At 42.8% G+C, this 11945-nt stretch overlaps 1 protein-coding gene across 1 annotated transcript in view; it reads left to right on the top strand.

Annotated features, from left to right (window-relative positions):
• Positions 1-11945, top strand: part of LOC121559230 (sorting nexin-17) — a gene marked incomplete at its 3' end in the record, with an annotated part of 65812 nt that overhangs the window by 34125 nt on the left and 19742 nt on the right. The window contains exons 5-7 of the mRNA XM_045218335.1: positions 7120-7230; positions 7424-7514; positions 10909-10996. Coding sequence (XP_045074270.1) covers positions 7120-7230; positions 7424-7514; positions 10909-10996 — 290 coding nt within the window. The remainder of the gene's footprint in view (positions 1-7119; positions 7231-7423; positions 7515-10908; positions 10997-11945) is intronic.

Below are 11945 nucleotides of genomic sequence, written 5' to 3' on the forward strand. Positions count from 1 at the left end.
GTTTTGCTCATGTGTCAATATTACCACCTACCTAAACAATCACTTAGGTAATATTGGTAATTTATCATCCAATTGCCATCCCTTATTTTTAAATACTGCCTAATTTTAACATAACAACCCTTTATAACCATCATACTAGGTGTGTTGTTTTTTATTTGAAAAACCCAATTTGAAAAACAACAACCACAAATAGCCAGGCCCCACTTGATTTGGTAGCTCACTGCCTAAATACTGCCTAACTTCACTACTGCTCCCCCTAGCCCTGGGCAACATTCCAATGAGATAAGCTAATCTCTTTCTCCTGGTTATACATTTTGTTAACCTTCAATTACCATCAGTAATCTAAAGATGGTAGTGCACACAAAACACGATACAGATATCCCCAGTCCTAACCCATCAATAATTGTTTGTATCAATCTAATTCCTCATAACTAATCCATAAAACCACTCAAAATTCCTCGAGTATACAATGATTATTTAATTGATTACCCTAAATCTGCTACATGTGATCTCATCTCAAATGATCCATTATCAATTATTTGATCAACCCCCTAGGAAAATCTGTCTCCCCCTCTATTGTTCCTGTCCCCCCTGTAAATGTCATATTTCATTTTTTTAGCCAATACAATCACGGTTACATCAAATGTTCCCTCCTTTTTTTGCCATTTAGTTACTATCTTTCTGGTCCTTTTTTCTCATTTGTTAGAGATATTACCAATATCTTCACTATTTTCTGGGAACCTTCTCTTCATGATTGCTACTGGTGATCCTGCCATCTCTACTTCTGGTGTGGTCTAATGTCTATATTAGGGTGTAAGGTAAATTATTCCTGTTGTGTTTTTCAGCTAAACGTTTTATATCCATCAGTTAATGGTATTTTCTCCCTAATATATCTTCATACTCTTCTTCTTTCCCTAAATGAGATTGAATCCCTTGCCTTTCCTCTACTATCCTTCTATCATTACTGGATCAATGATAATAACTGTAATAACTATTCATAATAATTGTAATAACTATTTCACATTAAATTGTGCCTTTTTCTGATAATGTTATAATTGTAGCCTATTGCATTACTTTAGTTTAAAATATAAGTTTGTTTATTTAACAAATCTAGAACCCACTATAGGTTGATGCTATTCCCTCAGCATAATAGCTAAAGCTACTTGCATCCCCTGGTCCCCGTAACGAAAATAAATTATCGTTCTAGAATTCACCAACTATTTGCATACACCACTGGTGTTAAGCAACCTATCGAATAAAGTAATAACAATTAGAATTCATCAAAGCACTGCCTTTCAGTCAAGTATTTAGACCTCTACTTGAAATCTTACAGCTCAATCTAACTCGCTGGACTGTCTCTATATATATTTTTTTCTCCCGCTAACCAGAGCCATAAATTATTGTCCTTTGTCCTCAACTCAATTTTCACAGCTCTATCGCCATTTCAGTTGATAAGCATACATTTAATGATATTCCTATCATTTAAACTATCTCTCACTCCTCCCCTTGCTCCTTCCTACACAACGGGGAAGGCGCGGGGACCTTGTAACATATTTTCATAGACCTTTCTAGAAGACTTCTACTTAAGCTATCTAATTCAACCTTTCACATTTCTCAATCCACGTAGTAATCTAGGTCTATAGCCCCAATGCGAAAGCTTTACCCACTGTCCCCACCTGTGTTCGAACCCGGGACCCTCTACATACATTGCCAGTCACCCCACACATTCCGCGATGCTTTCAAAGTAAATACTTCCAGTTCATAGAGCAAGTGACGTCACCAAATGAAAACCGCACTAGCTTTCACCTCATTCAGCAACACAAAGTAATGCTCTCTCTCCCTTCACCCATTCCCTATTGAATAAGTGAGTCTTTCTATTTAACCCCAAACCACGCTACAAATCTTCCATTCAACATCAACAAACCAAATACTCCGTAGCATCCGGTCACCACCCATACCAGCCGTCGAATTCACTCATATACACAGACTTCACCTTATGCCATTCAAATGCCCAACAAAACATAATAGTTCAATGGAACCCTCTATTGGCTCTCCACTATTTATACATTACTTCTATACCCACATTAGTTATGGTCCGATTACCCATTAAACCTTATCACATGATCAAACAACGGTACAACCTTAAACTCATATTCTCTACTTTCTCACCCATTACGTACGTCTACGTTCGGGCGAGCGAGTTCATACGTATATATCGTTAGAAATTTACAGGTACCTCTCAAATAATCACTTCGTGGTGTTTTTAGCCAATTCTTAATCGACACAAATCACTTCTTAGTCTTTCCTGACTCTCCAAAAGCCATACTCTCGCTGTCTCTAGCCCCTCCCCTCGCGGTTCTCCCTCCTGTGTCCAGTCGGAACAGGTTTTGTCTGTTTTTCGTTTTAGCGTTTACAATATTCTGCCGGGCTCCCCTTCAACTGGGAGTCCATCGGGTGAATTAATACTACCGTCTTTTATCCATTTCTTGTATAATTTCTCCCCCTCGTTTCCACTCCTTTCCATCTTTTCCTCCTTTTGTTTCAAGGGTGGACTTCAGTACTTTCAGCACTCGTTCCGCCTCTGTGTGTCCTGCCATATTAATGTACACGACGCTTCCTTCTTTTGATTTATATTCTAAAAGTTTTTAAAATTGTAGGTTCAAGTTTCTATTTCTCACTTTTAATACGTTTTATTTTAAATTTCTCTACCTTAGTATATCTATTCAATTATACAGCCAGGGTGGAAGACATACTAGCTACAGAACAATTATACCATTTTTTGGGAGTGTGTGTGTGTGTGTGCATGGGAGTTTGCCCAGAGCTTGTCCATTTTGCTCACTGCGGTCCCTTTCTAGCACACTGCTTCCTCCGATGCTTGTTAGCATAGATGAAACATCAAAATGATTGAATGAAATGAATATTCATGGTATGGTCCTCTGTAGCTCAGCTGGTAGAGCACGGCGCTTGTAACGCCAAGGTAGTGGGTTCGATCTCCGGGACCACCCATACAAAAAAATATATATATATAAATGTATGCACGCATGACTGCAAGTCGCTTTGGATAAAAGCGTCTGCTAAATGGCATATTAATTAATTAATTAATAAATCAATGCTAACTGCTCAGTGCATGCTAGTTTTCCTATTGGTTGGTAGTGTGAACAGGAAACTGAGAGCCATCACTCACCTGGCTGTGTTGCTAGGCCGGACGCTGTAAATCTACTAACCTAATCTACTGTTATCAGATCCATCGCTGAACAGTCGTGTCCCGCGTCTCTCTTTTTGTCCCCTACGATGGAATCGGGTAGGGGACTGTGGATCGGTCTCTGTCCGTTAGTCACACGCGATATATCTCAGACAGCACTGGCCCGATTTTGACGAAACTTGGGTGAATAATGCGTCTTGCTATAGAGATCCGGCATTTAAAGAATTACACTGATTGGCCGAAGGCGGGAGCAATAGTAATTAACTGAAATGTGTGAGTCACACCAGAGAGGAAGAGGCAAAGCCAGAGGGATGACTGGGACCAAAATCTGTCTTCTCCAGCAGGTGGCGTTTTTTGAAAATATTTTTTCGCTCACCAAGCCAGGCGTTTTCGTACAATTATTGACAATGGAAAAACTTGGGAATGTTGTTCCCTTGTGATATCATTTGTACATTAAATATCAATATAGCATGAACAATATTTTTTCAGATTGCATTTTGACAACAACAACAAAAAAATCGCAATGCGAATATTGGATCGCGACTGAGACAACCTGGTACAATTTGGGTCCTGAGGCAAAACCAGTTGAGAACCACTGTTCTAGTCTGAGTAGAAGTCTCTTTAGCTAACATTCCATTCCTTGCCATTCCTTGTCATTGCCAAAGAGATTGGCCTTTCGGCAATTTCAATGTTCAATAGAAAGCAATAGTAAAGGCATCTTTTTGTGGTCCGCCATGGTTTTTGGACAAAGCCTATGGGGAAATGAATTGAGTTTTTGGAATGAAAATGAGGTCTGTGGCAGGCTTAGGAGATCTTATACATTTTGTTCTGAGTTCATCTTCAGCTAATGTCACTTTTTGTGAATTTTGAAGCATTTATGGAATTCAAATAATTCATAAAAGTCATGTTAACTGACTGCTATTATCTCATAGACCAAAATGTATGAGATCTCCTAAGCCTGTGTTAACCTCAGACCTTATTTTCGGCGTTTATCCCAAAACCCTATTCTTTCCCCAATAATTTCCCCCCTTAGGAATGGCTGAACGAACCAGAGGTAGCTCATTTTCTGGATTTTAGGATTACAAGCTGGCGAGCTCTATATGCTCTGGATTTACGGCGGAGTTGCTCATTGTTGGAAATAACATTATTATTTTCCATGAAAAAATGTGGAGCCTCAAATAGAATTAGAATTTATAACAAAGTCAAAAACAAACATTTAGCTGTTGGCTAGGCAAGTTGTTAGCTAGGCAAGTCGAAACTAAGACGTTTTGTGGTTGGAATTGCATTCATGTATTTAGTTTGAGAATCTAGACGTGAGCTAGCAACCGGATACCAACGTGTTCTGTGGAGAAGAAAGTTCCAATATTTGCATAATCGTTGTGATTGGAGGATAGCTTGTGAGGGTGATTTGAATCAGGATCAATTCCTCTGTTCTCCTCAAGCTCATTAAATGATAGAATGTTTCCTCCAGCTCATTTAATGATAGAATGTTCATATTTGAAGATGGCAGAAAGTCCAGTCTCTTTGGCACATGACATGGAGTACAGGGAGTGGATTAGCTAAAGAGACTGGTACCCAGGCTAACTGCCTTCAGTTTTTGAAGATTGTATTTATTTATTGTTAGAGCGGCCACTTGAGTATATGGTGGGTCAATATAATGAATAGTCTGTGGTCACACGCGATAACTGAAATGTGTTAGTCACACGCGATATCTCAATTGGCCTCCTCTTGTGAGGATACTCTCTCTCTCTCCTTCCTCCACTCCCTCCCTCCTTCTGCTGAGTACCCTGTGTCTGTTCTCTATCCCCCACCTTTCCTCATCTCTTCCCCTCCTTCCTCCCCCCACTCCCTCCTCTCCTCCTCCCTCACTCCTTCCCTCCTCCTACTCCTACCTTGAAAAGCTGTCTTGAATCAATAAGTATTCCAACCTTTTGTTATGGCAAGCCTAAATAAGTTCAGGAGTAAAAATGTGTTTAACAACTCACATAATAAGTTGCATGGACTCACTCTGTGTGCAATAATAGTGTTTAACATGATTTATAAATGACTACCTCATCTCTGTACCCCACACATACAATTATCTGAGGGGAGGAGGGAGGAGGTCCCTCGGTCGAGCAGTGAATTTCAAACAAAGATTCAACCACAAAGACCAGAGAGGTTTTCCAATGCCTCGCAAAGAAGGGCACCTATTGGTAGATGGGTAAAAATAAGAGAAGAAGACATTACATATCTCTTTGGGCATGGTGAAGTTATTAATTACAATTTGGATGGTGTATCAATACACCCAGTCACTACAAAGATACAGAACAGGCATCCTTCCTAACTCAGTTGCCGGAGAGGAAGGAAACTGCTTAGGGATCTCACCATGAGGCCAATGGTGACTTTAAAACAGTTACAGAGTTTAATGGCTGTGATAGGATAAAACTGAGGATGGATCAACAACATTGTAGTTACTCCACAATACTAACTTAATTGACAGAGTGAAAAGGAAGCTTGTACAGAATCTAAATATTCCAAAACATGCATCCTGTTTGCAACAAGGCACTAAAGTAATACTGCAAAAAATGTAAAAGTATAGTGGTTGTTGCATCATGTTATGGGTATGCTTGTAATCATTAAGGACTGGGGAGTTTTTTTCAGGATAAAAAATAAATGGAATGGAGCTAAGCTCAGGCAAAATCCTAAAGGAAAACCTGGTTCAGTCTGCTTTCCACCAGACACTGTGAGACGAATTCACCTTTCAGCTGGACAATAACCTAAAACATGAAGACTTTCTGAATGCACTGTAATTGTTCAACTATATCTTTAAAGGATAATTGTCCTATTTCTGCAGTAAATCTCTATTTTTGATGTAAATGGCATGTTATAGAAGGGTCCAAACACTTTTTTTAAATGTAATTTGGCTTGTTTTTGAGAAACAGTATCAGGGCACGCGGTATCGGGGCACGCGGATTCAAAACCTCCCAAATACATCCTTTTAGAAACGGACACACTCTCAGTGTAGTGATGTAGGTCTTTTAGATGTTGGACACATTACATTTTGTCATTCCGACCTTTACCCCCAACGTTAAATCCATATTATCCATTCGTGCTGTTTCCCCCATGCAGTTGTGCAGGCTCTGTATGTCTCTACAGTATCTACAGTACACAGCCCACGATGCACAGCTGGTAGAAGAAACGGAATGTAACGTTTGGATATAGTTCGGACTCTGTCTGTCATATAAACTCATTCTGTCTGTTGCAAGAGACTCCGCAGATCCCAACAGAAGAAGATCTCTGTAGATATGCCATTCTCTTATAATCTCTATGCTCCTATGTAACCATTATGTAACCTCTATAACCTGATTTTAATAAACCTGTCATTGTCCAATAGGAGACCCAGCAGTAAACCTGTCATTGTCCAATAGGAGACCCAGCAGTAAACCTGTCATTGCCCTATAGGAGACCCAGCAGTAAACCTGTCATTGTCCAATAGGAGACCCAGCAGTAAACCTGTCATTGCCCTATAGGAGACCCAGCAGTAAACCTGTCATTGCCCTATAGGAGACCCAGCAGTAAACCTGTCATTGCCCTATAGGAGACCCAGCAGTAAACCTGTCATTGTCCAATAGGAGACCCAGCAGTAAACCTGTCATTGTCCAATAGAAGACCCAGCAGTAAACCTGTCATTGCCCAATAGGAGACCCAGCAGTAAACCTGTCATTGTCCAATAGGAGACCCAGCAGTAAACCTGTCATTGTCCAATAGGAGACCCAGCAGTAAACCTGTCATTGCCCTATAGGAGACCCAGCAGTAAACCTGTCATTGTCCAATAGGAGACCCAGCAGTAAACCTGTCATTGTCCAATAGGAGACCCAGCAGTAAACCTGTCATTGCCCTATAGGAGACCCAGCAGTAAACCTGTCATTGCCCTATAGGAGACCCAGCAGATTCCAACAGAAGAGGTACCTCTGGAGATCTACCTGTCTAACGGCCAGAAGGTCACGGTCAACATCCTGACCTCCGACCAGACAGAGGACGTCCTCGAGGTAAGCTGTATGTGACCATAGACCTCTCTCTGGGATATTTCAATAGGTTCAAGGCTGTATAACTGTCAGTGGATACCATTATTTTAAAACGACAATATGTTTTATATGAGTTAGAGGAAATAGGAGTTGTGGATTCATTCAAACACAGAAAAATATTACCAAAGATGATCTTTGTCTGTCTTCTGATTTGCAGGCTGTTGCGTCGAAGCTGGACCTTCCAGACGACCTGGCTGCTTACTTCAGTCTATTCCTGGTTCGTGAAGGAGTGGACGGGGGTTTAACGTGTAAGCACTGACTTTTAACCTTTGACCCCTAACCCTTAACCATCCCATAACCATATAGAGGACAGTTGGGAATCAAATACATTGACAATCTCTGAGAGGTCATCATAAGATGGATATTGTTATGGCTGGCTAGATGGAGTTGTTTTGACAGACTGCTAGAGAGAGTTGTTTTGACAGACTGCTAGAGGGAGTTGTTTTGACAGACTGCTAGAGAGAGTTGTTTTGACAGGCAGCTAGAGAGAGTTGTTTTGACAGGCAGCTAGAGAGAGTTGTTTTGACAGGCAGCTAGAGGGAGTTGTTTTGACAGGCAGCTAGAGAGAGTTGTTTTGACAGGCAGTTAGAGGGAGTTGTTTTGACAGGCAGTTAGAGAGAGTTGTTTTGACAGGCAGTTAGAGAGAGTTGTTTTGACAGGCAGCTAGAGAGAGTTGTTTTGACAGATACGAGGCCAAACCAATATATCATGACATTGAATGCTTCTTAGCCAATCAGCCTGAACTATCGGTCCTATAAAATCAGCACTTGATGTCCTTGTATTGACATCCTTTTGTTGACTGTCTCTAGTGTCTCCTGTTGTTGACTGTCTCTCTAGTGTCTCCTGTTGTTGACTGTCTCTCTAGTGTCTCCTGTTGTTAACTGTCTCTCTAGTGTCTCCTGTTGTTGACTGTCTCTCTAGTGTCTCCTGTTGTTGACTGTCTCTAGTGTCTCCTGTTGTTGACTGTCTCTCTAGTGTCTCCTGTTGTTGTCTGTCTCTAGTGTCTCCTGTTGTTGACTGTCTCTCTAGTGTATCCTGTTGTTGACTGTCTCTAGTGTCTCCTGTTGTTGACTGTCTCTAGTGTCTCCTGTTGTTGACTGTCTCTCTAGTGTCTCCTGTTGTTGACTGTCTCTAGTGTCTCCTGTTGTTGACTGTCTCTCTAGTGTCTCCTGTTGTTGACTGTCTCTAGTGTCTCCTGTTGTTGACTGTCTCTCTAGTGTCTCCTGTTGTTGACTGTCTCTCTAGTGTCTCCTGTTGTTGACTGTCTCTAGTGTCTCCTGTTGTTGACTGTCTCTAGTGTCTCCTGTTGTTGACTGTCTCTCTAGTGTCTCCTGTTGTTGACTGTCTCTAGTGTCTCCTGTTGTTGACTGTCTCTCTAGTGTCTCCTGTTGTTGTCTGTCTCTAGTGTCTCCTGTTGTTGTCTGTCTCTCTAGTGTCTCCTGTTGTTGACTGTCTCTCTAGTGTCTCCTGTTGTTGACTGTCTCTAGTGTCTCCTGTTGTTGACTGTCTCTCTAGTGTCTCCTGTTGTTGACTGTCTCTCTAGTGTCTCCTGTTGTTGACTGTCTCTCTAGTGTCTCCTGTTGTTGACTGTCTCTAGTGTCTCCTGTTGTTGACTGTCTCTAGTGTCTCCTGTTGTTGACTGTCTCTCTAGTGTCTCCTGTTGTTGACTGTCTCTCTAGTGTCTCCTGTTGTTGACTGTCTCTCTAGTGTCTCCTGTTGTTGACTGTCTCTCTAGTGACTCCTGTTGTTGACTGTCTCTCTAGTGTCTCCTGTTGTTGACTGTCTCTCTAGTGTCTCCTGTTGTTGACTGTCTCTCTAGTGTCTCCTGTTGTTGACTGTCTCTCTAGTGTCTCCTGTTGTTGACTGTCTCTCTAGTGTCTCCTGTTGTTGACTGTCTCTAGTGTCTCCTGTTGTTGACTGTCTCTAGTGTCTCCTGTTGTTGACTGTCTCTAGTGTCTCCTGTTGTTGACTGTCTCTCTAGTGTCTCCTGTTGTTGACTGTCTCTAGTGTCTCCTGTTGTTGACTGTCTCTCTAGTGTCTCCTGTTGTTGACTGTCTCTCTAGTGTCTCCTGTTGTTGACTGTCTCTCTAGTGTCTCCTGTTGTTGACTGTCTCTCTAGTGTCTCCTGTTGTTGACTGTCTCTCTAGTGTCTCCTGTTGTTGACTGTCTCTCTAGTGTCTCCTGTTGTTGACTGTCTCTAGTGTCTCCTGTTGTTGACTGTCTCTCTCCGCGACCGGGAGACCCATGGGGACGGCGCACAATTGGCCCAGCGTCGTCCAGGGTAGGGGAGGGAATGGCCGGCAGGGATGTTGGTAGAGCATGGCGTTTGCAACGCCAGGGTTGTGGGTTCGTTTCCCACGGGTGCCAGTATGAAAAAATAAATATCTATATAGATATATATCTAATGTATGCACTCACTAACTGTAAGTCACTCTGGATAAGAGCGTCTGCTAAATGACTAAAATGTAAATGTAAAATGTGATCTCCCTGTCCTCTCTGGAGAGTAGACCTCAACTAAACAGCTGCAGTTAGTACACACACACATGATTACTGGACCCTGCTGGGTTCTGTCCAGATGGACTGTCCTCATCTCTCTCTGTTACTGGACCCTGCTGGGTTCTGTCCAGATGGACTGTCCTCATCTGTCTCTGTTACTGGACCCTGCTGGGTTCTGTCCAGATGGACTGTCCTCATCTCTCTCTGTTACTGGACCCTGCTGGGTTCTGTCCAGATGGACTGTCCTCATCTCTCTCTGTTACTGGACCCTGCTGGGTTCTGTCCAGATGGACTGTCCTCATCTCTCTCTGTTACTGGACCCTGCTGGGTTCTGTCCAGATGGACTGTCCTCATCTCTCTCTGTTACTGGACCCTGCTGGGTTCTGTCCAGATGGACTGTCCTCATCTCTCTCTGTTACTGGACCCTGCTGGGTTCTGTCCAGATGGACTGTCATCATCTCTCTCTGTTACTGGACCCTGCTGGGTTCTGTTCAGATGGACTGTCCTCATCTGTCTCTGTTACTGGACCCTGCTGGGTTCTGTCCAGATGGACTGTCCTCATCGCTCTCTGTTACTGGACCCTGCTGGGTTCTGTTCAGATGGACTGTCCTCATCTGTCTCTGTTACTGGACCCTGCTGGGTTCTGTCCAGATGGACTGTCCTCATCTGTCTCTGTTACTGGACCCTGCTGGGTTCTGTCCAGATGGACTGTCCTCATCTCTCTCTGTTACTGGACCCTGCTGGGTTCTGTCCAGATGGACTGTCCTCATCTCAGTCCATGGGATCAGGCTGTTCTGTTCTGCTCAGCACTCCCTTTTACTCTCTCTCTCTCTCTCCCCCTGTCTCTCTCTCTCTCTCTCTCTCTCTCTCCCTGTCTCCTCTCTCTCTCTCTCTCTCTCTCTCTCCCCTGTCTCCCTCTCTCTCTCTCTCTCTCTCTCTCTCTCGCTCTCTCTCCTCTCTCTCTCTCTCTCTCTCTCCCCTGTCTCCCTCTCTCTCTCTCTCTCTCTCCCCGTCTCTCTCTCTCCCCATCTCTCGCTCTCTTCCCCTTCCCTTGTCTCTCTCTCTCACTCTTTCCCTCTCTCACTCTATCCTCCCTCTCTTCTCCTCTTCCCCTCTCTCTCTCTCTCTCTCTCGCTCTCTCTCTAGTTGTGAGGAAGCTACAGGAGTTTGAGCTACCATACGTATCGGTCACCAGCTTACGGAGCTCGGAGTTCCACATCGTCCTGCGTAAAAGGTATGATACCTCCACACAAAACATTAACAATCGTTGGCTGTTTCACTGATGCTATCCCACTCAGGGATTCCTTCAATGAGTCAATTGACTACAATTTACCCCTGGTGTATATATTATTTATGTCTGCCTAGTATGTGAATCCTGAAGTCCATTGGATTGACTAGCTTTTAACCTCAAATGTCAACCACTTAGCATTCATTTGAGGATGTGGCTACACTACATGTCCAAGAGTATGTGGACATCCCTTCAAATTAGTAGATTCTGCTATTTCAGCCACACACGTTGCTGACAGGTGTATACAATCGAGCACACAACCATGCAATCTCCATAGACAAACATAGGCAGTAGAATGGCCTTACCGAAGAGCTCAGTGACTTTCAACGTGGCACCGTCATAGGATGCCACCTTTCCAACAAGTCAGTTTGTCAAATTTCTGCCCTGCTAGAGCTGCCCCCGGTCAACTGTACAGTGCCTTCGGAAAGTATTCAGACCCCTTGACTGTTTCTGCATTTTGTTACGTTACAGCCTTGTTCTAAAATGGATTAAATAAATAACAATCCTCAGCAATCTACACACAATACCCCGTAATGACAAAGTGAAAACAGGTTTTTAGAAATGTTTGCAAATGTATACAGAAAATTAAAATAGAAATACCTTATTTACATAAGTATTCAGACTCTTTGTTATGAGACATGAAATTGAGCTCAGGTGCATCCTGTTTCCATTGATCATCATTGAGATGTTTCTACAACTTGATTGGAGTCCACCTGTGGTAAATTCAATTGATTGGACATGATTTGGAAAGGCACACACCTGTCTATATAAGGTCCCACAGTTGACCGTGCATGTCAGAGCAAAAACCAAGCCATGAGGTCCAAGGAATTGTCCGTAGAGCTCCGAGACGGGATTGTGTCGAGGCACAGATCTGGGGAAGGGTACCAAAAAATGT

This window comes from Coregonus clupeaformis, unplaced genomic scaffold (genome assembly GCF_020615455.1).
Source record: "Coregonus clupeaformis isolate EN_2021a unplaced genomic scaffold, ASM2061545v1 scaf1508, whole genome shotgun sequence".
NCBI classification, from domain to species: Eukaryota; Metazoa; Chordata; class Actinopteri; order Salmoniformes; family Salmonidae; genus Coregonus; species Coregonus clupeaformis.